The following is a 17,009-nucleotide window of genomic DNA, read 5'->3' as shown; positions in this document are numbered from 1 at the left end:
CTTGTTTTTTTTATAGTCATCCTGTTTGTTATGACTAGTACAACTCCATTATCATTGTATCATGCAACTATCAAGATTAAAAGTGATTTGTAAGGATCTCTGGTCTTTTCACATCTGGAATTTCCATGTCTAATGTATTTGATCGATCCTTTATCACGTGTTCTGTGTAATGTTGTTTTGAAAGCTTATCTGATTTACATAGAATTTAGAGTGCAGAACATAAGAACATAAGAACTAGGAGCAGGAGTAGGCCATCTGGCCCCTCGAGCCTGCTCTGCCATTCAATTAGATCATGGCTGATCTTTTGTGGACTCAGCTCCACTTTCCGGCCTGAACACCATAACCCTTAATCCCTTTATTCTTCAAAAAACTATCTATCTTTACCTTAAAAACATGTAATGAAGGAGCCTCAACTTCTTCACTGGGCAAGGAATTCCATAGATTCACAACCCTTTCGGTGAAGAAGTTCCTCCTAAACTCAGTTCTAAATCTACTTCCCCTTATTTTGAGGCTATGCCCCCTAGTTCTGCTGTCACCCGCCAGTGGAAACAACCTGCCCGCATCTATCCTATCTATTCCCTTCATAATTTTAAATGTTTCTATAAGATCCCCCCTCATCCTTCTAAATTCCAACGAGTACAGTCCCAGTCTACTCAACCTCTCCTCATAATCCAACCCCTTCAGCTCTGGGATTAACCTAGTGAATCTCCTCTGCACACCCTCCAGTGCCAGTACGTCCTTTCTCAAGTAAGGAGACCAAAACTGAACACAATACTCCAGGTGTGGCTGCACTAACACCTTATACAATTGCAACATAACCTCCCTAGTCTTAAACTCCATCCCTCTAGCAATGAAGGACAAAATTCCATTTGCCTTCTTAATCACCTGTTGCACTTGTAAACCAACCTTCTGTGACTCATGCACTAGCACACCCAAGTCTCTCTGAACAGCGGCATGCTTTAATATTTTATCGTTTAAATAATAATCCCGTTTGCTGTTATTCCTACCAAAAAGGATAACCTCACATTTGTCAACATTGTATTCCATCTGCCAGACCCGAGCCCATTCACTTAACCTATCCAAATCCCTCTGCAGACTTCCAGTATCCTCTGCACTTTTCGCTTTACCACTCATCTTAGTGTCATCTGCAAACTTGGACACATTGCCCTTGGTCCCCAACTCCAAATCATCAATGTAAATTGTGAACAAGGAGGCCATTCAGCCCATCGAGTCTGCACCGGCTCTTGGAATGAGCACCCTACCCAAGGTCAACACCTCCACCCTATCCCCATAACCCAGTAACCCCACCCAACACTAAGGGCAATTTTGGACACTAAGGGCAATTTTGGACACTAAGGGCAATTTATCACGGCCAATCCACCTAACCTGCACCTCTTTGGACTGTGGGAGGAAACCGGAGCACCCGGAGGAAACCCACGCACACACGGGGAGGATGTGCAGACTCCGCACAAATAGTGACCCAAGCCGGAATCAAACCTGGGACCCTGGAGCTGTGAAGCAATTGTGCTAACCACCGTGTTGCCCTATGCTACCGTGCTGCCCTGTTTGAAAATTTTGAAGCAGATTTTGTGCTCAGTTTAGCACTGAGTCCTTTGGGGGCTGATGATTACATCTAATAATTGGCCTATTTAAAATGGATTGTGGTCCATCTTATGTCATAATGTCAATTAAATGACTAATTGTGAATGATTGCTCCCTCTCTCTCTCTCTCTCTGCCCCCCTCTCTCTGTCTTTTCTCTCTCTCTCTGTCTTTTCTTTCTCTCTCTGTCTTTTTTCTCTCTCTCTCTGTCTTTTTTCTCTCTCTCTCTGTCTGTCTTTTCTCTCTCTCTCTCTGTCTTTTCTCTCTCTCTCTCTGTCTTTTCTCCCTCTCTCTCTGTCTTTTCTCTCTTTTTTCTCTCTCTCTCTTTTCTCTCTCTCCCTCACTCTGTCCTTTTCTCCCACTTTTTGTGTCTTTTTCTCATTCTGTGTCTTTCTCTCTCTCTCTCTCTCTCTCTCTCTCTCTCTCTCCCTCTCTCCCCTCCTCCTCTCTCTCTCATATCTTGCTTTTCTCATTGATCACTTCCTTCTCTCTTCCAGTTCATCTTCCTGACCTATGCACTGGGTGTCATCTGGATGGGAGTCTTTGCCTTCTGCGCGTTGCCAGTCTATATTTACTACACCATGTCATCTACATGCGAAGCAGTCAAATATGTGACTGATAGTAATTCGGGCTTCGATGATGTCTGTGTGGACGCCCGGCAGTACGGTATGGATTTAGGCCACTTTCAATGCTGAATACAACATGAATATTATTCTGATTCTTTTCTTTTTCCCTCACGGGCTCTTCTGATGACACAAAAACGGGTAGGACAGTAAGTTGCGAAGAGGACATAAGGAGGCTACAAAGAAAGATAGGTTGTTGAGTGAGCAGTGAGCAACAATCTATAAAATGGAGTATAATGTGAGCAAATGTGGTATTGTCCATTTTTGGCAGGGGAAAAAAAGAGGCTTATTATTTAAACAGTGCGAGATTACAGAGATCTGAGCTGTAGGGAGGTCTGGTTGTCCTAACACATGAATCTAGACTTGGCAATGTAGAAGGTACAGTTTCAAAGTTTGCAGAGATTATTGTGAGCTGTGAGGAGAGTAGTAATATTGATTGATTGTCTAATATATTTGTCACATGTACCGAAGTATAGTGAAAAGTATTTTTCTGCAGCCAAGGGAGCATACACAGTACACACATAGTAGACAACTGAATAATCGACAGAGTACATTGACAGTGGTGGATCAGCAAATAGTGATTGGTTTCAGTGCGGAACAAGGCCAAACAAGAGCAGCATAGGGCATCGTGAATAGTGTTTTTACAGGGACGAGATCAGTCCAAGGGACTCAGTGCAATGGGTGGACTAAATGCAGTGTGTGTGAAGTGATTTCATTTTAGTAGCATTAGGATGCTGGACAAGAAACAAGAACAATTTGCAAAACTGAGGAAAGGCTACTTCACCCCGGGAGTGATTGCACTGACAAATAGGGATATTTTAGGTTAATCAAACTTTATTTTTTAACATCGTATTAACCACATTAACACTGCAAAAATGTCTCTATAATTCACAGTTAAACAATTCTTAAAATAAAAGGAAAAACTTTCAATTAATGCCATACACCTCCACTATACATATTCCAACCAAGTTCAAATGCCGCTTTAACACAAAAGGTCTTCTGCTTACAGACTTTTGAAGAGACCCTTTCAAAAACAGATCCAGTATTCTACTGTCTTGTCAGCCCTTCTGCTCCACCTACCAGCATTTGGCAAAACTTGAAACTTCAGACAGACCTGGCTCCTCCCATTAATTATATCATCTGCATCCCGCTAAATTGTCCATGAGCTGCTTAGCAAGGACCAAATGCAATCCCTCAAATTATCTATACTCCAGAAACTCTCCTGTAATTGAAACAATGTTCATTAGCCATCTCTCTGCAAACAACTAAATGGTTAAAATCAATAATTACTTAATTTTTCACTGCACTTTAATTACAACTTTAATAGACATGCAACCAACCGTGTTTTTTTTTAATAACCTAACTGCCACAAATATGAAATATAACATACAGCAATTAATTACAGTAGGAGGAATGAGGAGAGTAGCAGGAATGAGGGGAGGGTGTGTGCAGTAAAATGTAGAAATTCTAAAGGGGATGTAGAAGCCTGGGGTACCGTGGACACATCACCTGAAGGTTGAGAAAACATTCAATATCTTGGGCTTTATCAACAGAGACATAAGAGTATTAAATCATAAACTTGTATTAAAAAAAAACTAGTTTGCCTCAACTGGGGTATTGTGACCAGTTTTGGGCACTTCACTTGAGTAAAGATATGAAGGCATTAGAGCGGTTTCAGAAAAGATTCATGGGAATGGTTCCAGTAATGTCTTGATTAACTTGAGTTACGTGGATAAATTGGAGAAACTGAGGTTGTTTTCCTCGAAAAAGAGAAGATTCGGAGGTGATCTTCATAGAGGCATTCAAAATAACAATTGGAGTCATCTGACAGAGTAGATAGTGAGGTATATTTCCTGCTGGTGAAAGGATTGAGCAGAAGAGAGCACTGATTTAAGGTCATTAGCAAACAAAGTGATGGTGACATGAAAAACTAGTCCGGTGTTAGGATTTGGAATCCAGAATGTGATGGAGGCAGATACCAAGACTTTCAAATGAGAATTCGAACATTTTCTGTCGAGAGTAAAAAATTGTAGCACTATATTAGAAAAGGAATGGAGAGGGAGCAGGTGATTGCACTTGCAGGGAGTCAGTAAGGACAGGGCCGAATGGCCTCCTGTGCTGTAATCATTCTATGATTCTATACAGGAGCGATTCCCAAACTGGGGTCTATGGAGCCTCAGGGCTCTGTGGGGTTTGGAGGCAGGCCAAGTTGATTGATACCGTTTGAGTTTTGTTCCCTCACAAAGACCCACTGGGATGACCTGATTGACTTCACTGTGGGGCTTGTGGAATGCAAGCTCCCCCGGCAATGGATAAAGACCCATCAGCTGGGACTCGGAGAAATCACCTCATAAAAGCCGGCCAGGATTGGGACCGACTTGATCGGTAGTCCTGTTCGGGATCTTTGTGCCGTGTTGGCGGCTATTTCTTGTGGCAGGAAAGAAACTGCCATTTTGATTTACCTTCTCTGGTCGCCTGAACATTTATAGCTGGCATCTCCAGAGCAGGACATGCGGGGTGGAAGGTTGGGGTAGGGGGAAGGGACAGGCCTCCTGAGAGAAGTGAGTTAGGTCAGTCACATTCCTCCCATTAAAAATTGTAACAAGGTAAAAACCCACGTACATTTTTAATAAGAGAACTTTTTAATTATAGTAAATGTATTCATGTAAGAGGTAGAAAAGATTCCCATGAATTAGATTTCTGTGTTTGTACCTAATGCGTGAAAACAATCCTTTTTATTGGTGTGGCTCTTCAATGCAATAAGAATATTTCACAGGGGTTCCTTCAATAATCTGGGGTCAGAAGGGTTTGCGAGGCTGGAACAGTTTGGTAATCCTACTGTACAGGATGGGGATTGACTGAGTAAATTGAGGAATATGACGATAGGCCAGGAAAGTTAAATCCGCCTTGAGCTTCTGAATGGCGCAACCTATTGAAAGGGGCAGAATGGCTGGACTCCTGCAGCTGCTTCTTACATTCTGATGGAACATTATTCCTGAAGAACACTGTGAATGCTGGGGCAATTGAAATTTTCCAGACTTGAGGCAATGCCAGGTAGATGGATTCAAGATAGCGAGCAGCCATGATCTGATTGAATATTGGCTTGAGGGGCTGAATGACCTCTTCCTGTTCCGACGCACATTTAACTTTCTGGTGATGAGTTCAGCTGGATTCTGGTGGTGAACTGCTTCATAATTCAACCGATGTGCGAGACATTCAATTACTTATTTGTATTGCTATCTAATGTGCAACATATTTTTGCTCTTCCTGTTTCAGGGATCCTGCCATGGAATGCCAATCCTGGGAAGATCTGTGGCCTCAATTTAACAGCTGTTTGTAATGCCTCCGAGGTAAGAGGTGATTCAAAACCAGTCAGTCCACCACTTTTTCAAAGTCTTCACTTGTTCACCTGTTCACCAAGTAAGCTGGCCCCGCAAGCCTGCAGCAGAGGGACCATCTCTCTCTCCCTCTCTACCTCACTCCCTCACTGAGGGAGGTTTACTCTATATTTAACCCTTTGCTGTACCTGTCCTGGGAGTATTTCATGGGGACAGTGTAGAGGGAGATTTTCTCTGTATCTCATCCCGTGCTCTACCTGGCCAGTTTGTGTTTCCTGGGAACAGTGTAGAGGGAGTTTTTCCCCCTGTATTTTGTCTGTCACTGGCAAATAACTTATTCTATTCAATTCCCCACGCAACAGTTTTTCTATTGAATTGGGTGCTGGTTAATGTCCAATGCCTATGGATCCCAACTAATTCCGAGCTTGAGGAGCAGAAAGAATCTTTCCCCAGGGTGCACAGCAGTACCAGAATCCGCTGATGGAGGGAAGGGGGGAATGTTAGATAGATAGTTGTCTGACTTGTATTTGACCCTTTGTCATGTTTGATATTGAAATCCTTTCACCTTTAATTCTGTGTCTTCTCTACAGTTTGAATTGACCTACCATTTGTTCATTGCAACATTTGCAGGAGCTGCGGCCACAGTTATTGCTTTGGTAAGTGAACGCTATGATGTTGTATTGGGGACACTGAGTGAGTTTTACTGTGTGGGGAAAGGATGAATGGCAGTATGAAATTGAGATCCTTTCAGTTCCCAGAACAGAAAGGGGTAGATCACAAAATTCAACAATAATATGAACATGATTCATTTTCATTCATATACCCAGTCACGCCGGAGCTCGGCACCAAAATTTGATATCCCATCTTGAGCCAGAGGAAGTTGTGTCACAGGCGCAGAATGTATGTGCTGTCTTGCTGTCTGTGGCTAATATGTTTTATGTAGAAGGGTTGGTGTCTTTTCTTGCCGCAATAAGATAATTCAGTTGCGCAAGTGTTTGTGAGTTTAAAAAGTCCAGAAGTTTATTTATTTTCTCTCACAGTGCCCAAATTAAAGGCGACATCAGACACATTACAAAGATGTGCAGGTCAGGTGGATTGGCCATGCTAATTTGCCCCTTAGTGCCCAAATGTTTGGTAGGGTTACGGGCATAGGGAGGGTGCTGCTCCAGAGGATGGTGCAGACTCAATGGACTAAATCATTTCATTCTGCACTGTAGGGATTCTATGCCATGATTCATTCTCGTATGTGCACTCACATGCACAAGTTTGGGCACTTTTACCGAATATAATTGTCTCAATCTCTCTGGTCTCCTATGTTACAGGCCTGATTTCTTGAATTAATTAATTGCTTGAATGTTGAAGTGAGGGTCTTGTAAAGTGAAGAGTCACAGCAGGTTGTGAGGTTTCTTGTAGTCCAGTAGGTTGGAGGCTGATCCTCGGGTGAACTGGAGCCGGTTACGTGCTCTTGCTACATGATGTGTCTCGGCTTGTTTCTGAGTCTGGTTTTCAGACTGGGTGAAATTCGAGTTTTGGTGGAACTGCCTGCAAACAACTCTTTGCTGATTCTTTAAATAGCCAAGGGCAATATGGCCGTCTTGCTTCATGACTTGTCCTTTTCCAAAAGGTTGCCGTGTTCATGTTGATTCTGTGTTATGGGTTAACACCTCCTGAGGGTTTGAAACCTCATGATACAATGGGTCAGTAATGGGGGCCATTCATTTCCATCTATCACTGATTTGAGTTTTGATCCAGAAAGTCCGTAGTCTTTTTGTTAGCCCATCCATAAACAAAATGATGTGTGAATTCCCCGAATGACACTGAATGCCCATATTTGATGAGGTATTTGCTGAGATTTGGTACTGTCTGTAGCTCAGATGTCAAAGGCATCATGAGTTGCAGCAATCATTTGTGTCCAATTTTTAAATATATTGACCGAAAGTTCAAATATACTGGGTATGATCGGTGCATGAGTGGTGAAAAATTATGTGGTTCAACAAAGTATTTGTGTCATTCACGTGGCTTTCATTGGCTGTGCAAACTTTAATGGTTTTTATTTCTTCCCTTTTTTTTATCTCCTCACACCCTTACCCACCCCCACCATGTTGTCATCTCCTGTTCTCAGCTTACCTACATGATGTCTTCCACCTATAATTATGCTGTCCTGAAATTTATGAGCCAAGATGATTGCACAAAATTCTAAGTTAAAGCATGGACTGCATCCACCTCTCCGACCACCACCCACCCCAATCTCTCTATCAGCTCTGACTCTGTTGCACAACTTTACTCCAGGAATGTTCATGCACTGTTCTGTGGTTCCTCACACCTCCGAGTTCTCAATAACAGCTGCTCCTCATCACGCATGGACCTCGAGCTCACTGCGTAACCTTCACGTAAACTGAAATAAACTAAAATCAAGTAGAGAATGCAGGTATAATACAAGGACAGCTTTTTAACTGTAGGTTTTAATGGTAAATAACTTTGTTAACCCGATTTTGATGCAAAGGTATATGGCATCTGTAGAATCTCGGGTTATGGAATTTCGTTTTTAAACATAACCTCTCGCAAGTAGTGTGGATTCTGTTTCTCTGTCCCTCTGTGTGTTCTCAGCTTGCACCTGCTTCATGTTCGCCAGTTATGGAAATAAAGATGTTAGAGTCTGTGAGCTGAACAGGTTCCTGTCCTCCTCATAATAACATGCAGTCTGCAAGCAATCAATAAGGGCGGTACGGCGGCAAGCCCGCTGCTTCACCGTGCAGGGACCCGGCTTCAATTCCAGCCTTGGGTGACACACTCTGTGCAGTTTACACATTCACCCAGTGTCTGCGTGGGTTTCCTCCGGGTGTTCTGGTTTCTTCCCATAGTCCAAAGATGTGCAGGTTAGGTGGATTGCAAATGCTAAATTGCCCCTTAGTGTCCAAAGACGTGTAGTTTGAGTTGTGGGGATAGGGCAGTGGGACCAGGTAGGGTTCTCTTTCAGAGAATGAGAGGGGGCATCTTATTGAAACTTACAGGATACTGGGAGGCCTGGATAGAGTGGATGTGGAGAGGATGTTTCTACTTGTAGGAAAAGCTAGAACCAGAGGACACCACCTCAGACTAAAGGGACGATCCTTTAAAACAGAGAAGAGGAGGAATTTCTTTAGCCAGTGGGTGGTGAATCTGTGGAACTCTTTGCCACAGAAGGCTGTGGAGGCCAATTCACTGAGTGTCTTTAAGACTGAGATAAATAGGTTCTTGTTAAATAAGGGGATCAGGGGTTAAGGGGAGAAGGCAGGAGAATGGAGATGAGAAAATATCAGCCATGATAGAATGGCAGAGCAGACTTGATGGGTCGAGTGGCCTAATTCTGCTTCTTTGTCTTATGGAAATCTGGTTGGCAGACGGGAAATATAAAGTAGGAATAAACAGGTCTTTTTCCAGGGGGCAGGCAGTGATTAGTTTGGTACCGCATGGATCGGTGCTTCCCCAGCTATTCACAATATACGTTAATGATTTAGATGAAGGAACAAAATGTATCATCTTCAAATTTGCAGATGACGCACAGCTGGGTGGGAGGTTGAGTTGTGAAGAGGATACAGAGATGCTTCAATTTGGAAAAGCTCTGAGTGGGCAAATGCATGCATGATGTGGAAAAACAGAGAACATTACAGCGCAATACAGGCCCTTCGGCCCTCGATGTTGCGCCGTCCTGTGAAACCCCTCTAAAGTCCCTCTACACTATTCCCTTATCGTCCATATGCCTGTCTAATGACCATTTGAATGTGTTTAGTGTTGGCGAGTCCACTGCTGTTGCAGGCAGGGCATTCCACGCCCTTACTACTCTCTGAGTAAAGAACCTACCTCTGACATCTGTCCTATATCTATCTCCCCTCAATTTAAAGCTATGTCCCCTCGTGCTGGACATCACAAAAGGTGAGGTTATCTCCTTGGTCGCAAAAACAGAAAGGCAGAGTATTATTTGAATGGCTATAGTTTGAAAGAGGGTAATATGTAACGAGACCTGGGTGTCCTTGTATACCAGTCACTGAAAGGAAATTGCAGGTGCAGTAGGCAGTAAAGAAGGCAAATTGTATGTTGGCCTTCATAGCAAGGGGATTCAAGGATAGGAGCAGGGATGTCTTGCTGCAGTTGTACAGGGCCCTGATGAGACCGTGCCTAGAATACTGTGTGCAGTTTTGGTTGTCCTATCTGAGGAAGGAAGTTCTTTCCAGGGAGGGAGTGCAGAGAAGGCCGACCAGGCTGATTCCTGGGATGGCAGGACAGACAGACGTACGAGGAGAGATAGAGTTGGTTGCAATTATATTAGTTGCCGTTTGGAAGAATCTGGGAAGGATCTTATGGAAAGCTATACATTTATAACAGGACTAGAGAGGGAGGATGCAGGAAGGATATTCTTGATGGTTTGGAAGTGGAGGGGGGGGGGGAGTCTGGAACCAGTGGTCACAGTCTGATGATATACGGTAGACCATTTAGGACTGAGATGAGGAAATTTTCTTCACCCAGAGAGTGGTGAGCCTGTGAATTCTCTACCACAGAAATAGGTTGAGGCCAAGACATTGTGGGCGGGATTCTCCATTGGCTGGCTCCAAAATCGCAAAACGCAATTGGGCAGAAATAAGGTTCTAACGCTAACATCGCGGCGGGCGCCGATTTGACGCCAAATCGGGAATCTCCATCACCTCGACAGCGGTGTCAATGCAGTCTGGAATGCACGTACAGTAGACACTGTTTGCATATCATTAGCTGGTCTGACCCAGTGGTCTCCGGGGCCTTTGCAATGCTCTGCCTCCGATGGGCCTAGCTCCTGACAGCGCGGTTGACTTGTGCTTTTAAACATTGTGAAACCGACATCATGGCTGCTGAGGGAGAGAGAGGGAGTACAGAAAGTGTCCAACATCGCCATTGTTTTCTGACAGTTGTGCCGCTGACTGGGGGAGTTCTGCCAGGGCCGGGGAGAGTACCGCAAGGGTGACCAGGAGGTGGGCTGTGGGGTCGGGGTGGATGGGCATGGAACACATTACTGCAGCCGGAAAGGCAGCCATGCAGCTGCACTAGCACTGACAGACCACTGTAAACTTAGGCCCACGGGTCATATTGGTCCCCCCCCCAGTGCCCCTGCGCTGTATCTGTGCTGGGGGTATTTGATGGGGACAGTGTCCAGGGAGGAGGAACTACTTCTCGCAGAGGGTGGTGAATTTTTGGAACTCGTTGCCCCATAGTCCAGTGGAATCCGAGTCATTAAATGTTTTCAAGGAGATGGAGACCTCTCTCAGAAAAAAAACTAAAAGCGATATGGAGAACAGGTTGGGAGGTGGATTTGACGCAAGGAAGAGATCAGCCATTATCTGATTGAATGGCACAGCCAGCTCGAAGGGCTGAATTGTCTCCCTCTGCCGGGAGTATTTGGGGACTGTGTCGAGGAAACTTTACTCTGTATCTAACGCTGTCCTGTACCTGCTCTGCATGTATTTGTGGGGGCAGTGTTAAGGGAGCTTTACCCTGGATCTAACCCATGCTTTTGGTGACTGATGGGGCAGTGCAGTCCCAAGTGGGCTGGTTTAGCACGCTGGGCTAAATAGCTGGCTTTTAAAGCAGACCAGGGCTGGCCAGCAGCGCGGGTTCAATTCCCAAACCAGCCTCCCCGAACAGGCGGCGGAATGTGGCGACAAGGGGCTTTTCACAGTAACTTCATTTGAAGCCTACTTGTGACAATAAGCAATCTTCTTCATTGCAGCTGTCCCTGAACCATGTTTGCCAGTCACTTCCTACAGGACCAGTTCAAACCCAATCTCCAGTATAAGGCATTGGCTCAATACGTCGGTGTAAAACGGAATGGTTTCTGGAACCTCTCTATACTGTGTTACATGTTTGCTTACACTTCATGGGAATGGGATGGTTCCCTGGGTTACAGTGCTCCCGGCTCCCTGGGTTACAGTGCTCCCGGCTCCCTGGGTTACAGTGCTCCCGGCTCCCTGGGTTACAGTGCTCCCAGCTCCCTGGGTTACAGTGCTCCCGGCTCCCTGGGTTACAGTGCTCCCGGCTCCCTGGGTTACAGCACTGCAGCGCAGCGCTGGCTCAATGACTTGAGTTCAAATAATTCCCATCTGAGCGCTTGGGCCACTTGAGACTACCACAGCTCTCGGTAAAGGCACTAACTGGAGGGCGTTGGGGTGTTTAAATTGGTGTGTGTCTCCATGTGGTGTGGGAGGGATTGGTTTCTCAGTGTCGGTATTGTGTGTGTGTGTCTTCCCCCCCATTCCTCTCTGTGTTTGTCACCCCCCCCTTCCTCTGTTTGTCTTGCCCCACCCCTGATTCCTCTGTGTTTGTTTCCCCTGTTTGTCTTCCCCCATTCCCCTCTCTGTTTGTCTCCACCACATCATTCCTCTGTGTTTGTTTCCTGTGTGTGTGTGTGTGTCCGTCCCACCCCCACCCCTCATTCCTCTGTGCTTGTCTGGGTTTGTGCTGGTAGATGCAAGTGTCCATTCTCCAGCATTTCCTCGCCTCTCTTTCTAGATAAACTTCCTGCTGTGTCTGTCAGCTAACTGGGCATACACCAAGGAAGCCAACAAAATGAAGCTGTGCGAGACGCTTCGTGCGGAGGAGAGCCAGGAGCTGCGTCAGCTGGAGACTCGTCGATGATCTGCCAAAGACTCTTGTGTCCCAATTAAAGCTGGGCTTCTGTGGTTCAGCATTGGCACGCTGCACCTTCCTACAGCTCGCACTGAAAGAGGTGACTGCAGCATACCAGCAATTTCCATTATCTGGCAATTATAACCACAGTTCTTCATGGAGACCTTGGTGCACATTAAAATATTTGTAAATTTGTGGAAAATAAAAAGACTTACCGAGAGACTTAACTGGCCTCAGGATGCACCAGAGTACTTTACATCCAATAATGTATTTGTGATGTACAGTTACTGATCTAAGAAGGGAATTACAGTCGCCAAATTGCACACAAACTCCCACAATTAATTTGAAATTATGTAGGTTGAAACTTTTACATTCACCTGGGAGGGCATTAGAAAGATGACGCCCCCTGACAATGCAGCTCTTCTTCAATAGGACATGGTGAGCGTCGGCCTGGCTTTTGTGCTGAAGCATCTGGATTGGGACTCGAACCTTGGACCTTCTGGCTGAGAGAAGAACATAAGAACTAGGAGCAGGAGTAGGCCATCTGACCCCTCGAGCCTGCTCCGCCATTCAATGAGATCATGGCTGATCTTTTGTGGACTCAGCTCCACTTTCCGGCCCGAACACCATAACCCTTAATCCCCTTATTCTTCAAAAAACTATCTATCATTACCTTAAAAACATTTAATGAAGGAGCCTCAACTGCTTCACTGGGCAAGGAATTCCATAGATTCACAACCCTTTGGGTGAAGAAGTTCCTCCTAAACTCAGTCCTAAATCTACTTCCTCTTATTTTGAGGCTATATCCCCTAGTTCTGCTTTCATCCGCCAGTGGAAACAACCTGCCCGCATCTATCCTATCTATTCCATTCATAATTTTAAATGTTTCTATAAGATCCCCCCTCATCCTTCTAAATTCCAATGAGTACAGTCCCAGTCTACTCAACCTCTCCTCATAATCCAACCCCTTCAACTCTGGGATTAACCTAGTGAATCTCCTCTGCACACCCTCCAGTGCCAGTATGTCCTTTCTCAAGTAAGGAGACCAAAACTGAACACAGTACTCCAGGTGTGGCCTCACTAATACCTTATACAATTGCAACATAACCTCCCTAGTCTTAAATTCCATCCCTCTAGCAATGAAGGACAAAATTCAATTTGCCTTCTTAATCACCTGTTGCACCTGTAAACCAACTTCCTGTGACTCATGCACTAGCACACCCAGGTTTCTCTGCACAGCAGCATGCTATATATTTTATCGTTTAAATAATAATCCCATTTGCTGTTATTCCTACCAAAATGGATAACCTCACATTTGTCAACATTGTATTCCATCTGCCAGACCCTAGCCCATTCACTTAACCTATCCAAATCCCTCTGCAGACTTCCAGTATCCTCTGCACTTTTCGCTTTACCACTCATCTTCATGTCACCTGCAAACTTGGACACATTGCCCTTGGTCCCCAACTCCAAATCATCTATGTAAATTGTAAACAATTGTGGACCCAACACGGATCCCTGAGGGACACCACTAACTATTGATTGCCAACCAGAGAAACACCCATTAATCCCCACTCTTTGCTTTCTATTAATTAACCAATCCTCTATCCATGCTACTACTTTACCCTTAATGCCATGCATCTTTATCTTCTGCAGCAACCTTTTGTGTGGCACCTTGTCAAAGGTTTTCTGGAAATCCAAATATACCACATCCATTGGCTCCCCGTTATCTACTGCACTGGTAATGTCCTCAAAACATTCCACTAAATATGTTAGGCACGACCTGCCCTTTATGAACCCATGCTACGTCTGCCCAATGGGACAATTTCTATCCAGATGGCTCGCTATTTCTTCCATAATGATAGATTCCAGCATCTTCCCTACTACCGAAGTTAAGCTCACTGGCCTATAATTTCCTGCTCTCTGCCTACCTCCTTTTTTAAACAGTGGTGTCACATTTGCTCATTTCCAACCCACCGGGACTGCCCCAGAGTCTAGTGAATTTTGGTAAATCATCATTAGTGCATCTGCAATTTCCCTAGCCATCTCTTTTAGCACTCTGGGATGCATTCCATCAGGGCCAGGAGACTTGTCTACCTTTAGCCCCATTAGCTTGCCCATCACTCCCTCCTTAGTGATAACAATCGTCTCAAGGTCCTCACCTGTCATAACCTCATTTCTATCAGTCGCTGGCATGTTATTTGTGTCTTCCACTGTGAAGACCGACCCAAAAAATATGTTCAGTTCCTCAGCCATTTCCTCATCTCCCATTATTAAAACTCCCTTCTCATCCTCTGAAGGACCAATATTTACCTTAGCCACTCTTTTTTGTTTTATATATTTGTAAAAACTTTTACTGTCTGTTTTTATATTCTGAGCAAGTTTACTCTCATACTCTATCTTACTCTTCTTTATAACTTTTTTAGTAGCTTTCTGTTACCCCCTAAAGATTTCCCAGTCCTCTAGTCTCCCACCAATCTTTGCCACTTTATATGCTTTTTCCTTCAATTTGATACTCTCCCTTATTTCCTTAGATATCCATGGTCGATTTTCCCTCTTTCTTCCGTCCTTCCTTTTTATTGGTATAAACCTTTGCTGAGCACTGTGAAAAATCGCTTGGAAGGTTCTCCACTGTTCCTCAACTGTTCCACCATAAAGTCTTTGCTCCCAGTCTACCTTAGCTAGTTCTTCTCTCATCCCATTGTAATCTCCTTTGTTTAAACACAAAACACTAGTATTTGATTTTACTTTCTCACCCTCCATGTGTATTTTAAATTCCACCATATTGTGATCGCTCCTTCCGAGAGGATCCCTAACTATGAGATCATGAATCAATCCTGTCTCATTACACAGGACAAGATCTAGGACCGTTTGTTCCCTCGTAGGTGAGAATGCTACCCACTGAACCATTGCTGACATGTCTGTCCACCCCAGCATGCAACATCTACTCTGCGTGTAACTCTTGGGAGAGTTTCTGTTCACAATCTGTCTGGGGTGCATACTTTGTATGTTTCGGGGAGGTAACACTTAGGGCGCGATTCTCTGCAAATGCGGAGAGTCATGAAGGCTGCCGTGAAACTGGCCGTGTTTCACGGCAGCCTCCGCACCCCCTCCCGGGACCCGATTCTGCCCCCCGGTCGGGGCTAGCAGCGGGGCCCCGTGAACCACGGCATCGCAGACTTAGCGAACTTCGCTAAGCCTGCGCACCAAGGGTAATGGCGGCTGACACACACAATGACATCAGCCGCGCATGCGCGGATTGGACGGCTCATGCATATGCGTGAAACCCTCGCACTGAAAGAGGTGACTGCAGCATACCAGCAATTTCCATTATCTGGCAATTATAACGACAGTTCCTCATGGAGACCGTAGTGCACATTAAAATATTTTTAAATTTGTGGAAAATAAAAGACTAGAGCCTTAACTGGCCTCAGGATGCACCATACTGCTTTACATCCAATAATGTATTTGTGATGTACGGTTACTGATGTACAGATGTACAGTAGCCAAATTGCACACAGACACCCACAATTAATTAAACAATCCATCACTCCTTCAACCTTATCCCCAATCTGCACTTAATTAGCCCTTCCTCACTATTCTTTCCCCCACCCCCACCCAGTTATCCAACCCCTCTCCACAGTTAACCCGCTCCCCTCCATTCAGAAAATACTGAAGACATTCAGAGCAGGCAGCATCTGTGAGGGCAAAAACAGTTAATATATCAGGTTGATCTCTCAACAAAACCTTTGTGCAGAACATTCATAGAAGCTGGTGAATGAGGATTGTAACAGGATGAGATAAGATGAGTAGGGGCAGCATGGTAGCATTGTGGATAGCACAATCGCTTCACAGCTCCAGGGTCCCAGGTTCGATTCCGGCTTGGGTCACTGCTTGTGCGGAGTCTGCACATCCCCCCCGTGTGTGCGTGGGTTTCCTCCGGGTGCTCCAGTTTCCTCCCACAGTCCAAAGGTGTGCAGTTTAGGTGGATTAGCCATGATAAATTGCCCTTAGTGTCCAAAATTGCCCTTAGTGTTGGGTGGGGTTACTGGGTTATGGGGATAGGGTAGAGGTGTTAACCTTGGGTAAGGGTGCTCTTTCCAGGAGCTGGTGCAGACTCGATGGGCCAAATGGATCCTTCTGCACTGTAAATTCTATGTCTATGTAAGTGACTGAAATAAGTAAAGCTTCATTTAAACTGCCTGTATCCTGAAGTAGTCAAAACTCAACTGACACGTTCACTTAACCTGGTCATCTGGACTGAGTCGAGTAGGAACAAAGTAACTCCAAATAGGGTCAGAATAATTTAGCAATATAGCAACCTTCACATTGGAGGAAGAGGGCAGAGTTAAAGGTAAAGATGTGCATAGTCCAGCTCTATTAGGGGGCAGAAGGGTGAAAACTGCCAGAACTGCTGCCAGGGAAGAAACAGGCCATTATCAAAGGCGAGATATTGAAGGTACACGGTGAAATATCGCCATTTTACCTCAGGAGAAAGACCCCAACCCTACCCCACCCCATATCATTGACCAACTAGGATCTTTGGGTTGCTAACTGCGGTTAAATGAAAACTACAGAAATGCAATGCATGACTTTCCACCATGTTCCAGTCATTAGTCGGCCGGACACATCTATCCTTGAGACGCACTGTCTCCCTAAACCAATTGGAATGCAAAAGGACTCATTACCCAATTGGATAATGCTTGACTGTTTGCCAGCCAGATCCCCTCTCCCCCACCTCCATTTATCCATGTTTTTATTTCTGGCAAAGAAAAAATGTTTCAAAGAAAAGGACAAATAAGCCTAATCTTTTTCAAT

General features: G+C 44.8%; 1 protein-coding gene across 2 annotated transcripts in view; it reads left to right on the top strand.

Annotated features, from left to right (window-relative positions):
* LOC119951979 (proteolipid protein DM alpha) overlaps positions 1 to 8,229 on the top strand; it is a 48,111-nt gene extending 39,882 nt beyond the window's left edge. For both annotated transcript variants that reach the window (XM_038775417.1, XM_038775418.1), the window contains 4 exons: positions 2,098 to 2,266; positions 5,500 to 5,573; positions 6,152 to 6,217; positions 7,684 to 8,229. In XM_038775417.1, the coding sequence (XP_038631345.1) occupies positions 2,098 to 2,266; positions 5,500 to 5,573; positions 6,152 to 6,217; positions 7,684 to 7,761 (387 nt within the window). In that variant the 3' untranslated portion in view covers positions 7,762 to 8,229. The remainder of the gene's footprint in view (positions 1 to 2,097; positions 2,267 to 5,499; positions 5,574 to 6,151; positions 6,218 to 7,683) is intronic.
* Positions 8,230 to 17,009: the final 8,780 nt, after the last annotated feature.

The sequence above is a fragment of the Scyliorhinus canicula genome, chromosome 17, assembly GCF_902713615.1.
Source record: "Scyliorhinus canicula chromosome 17, sScyCan1.1, whole genome shotgun sequence".
Lineage (NCBI taxonomy): Eukaryota > Metazoa > Chordata > Chondrichthyes > Carcharhiniformes > Scyliorhinidae > Scyliorhinus > Scyliorhinus canicula.
Note: the sequence above shows the minus strand (reverse complement) of the source record. Positions and strands in the feature narration are given on the sequence as shown.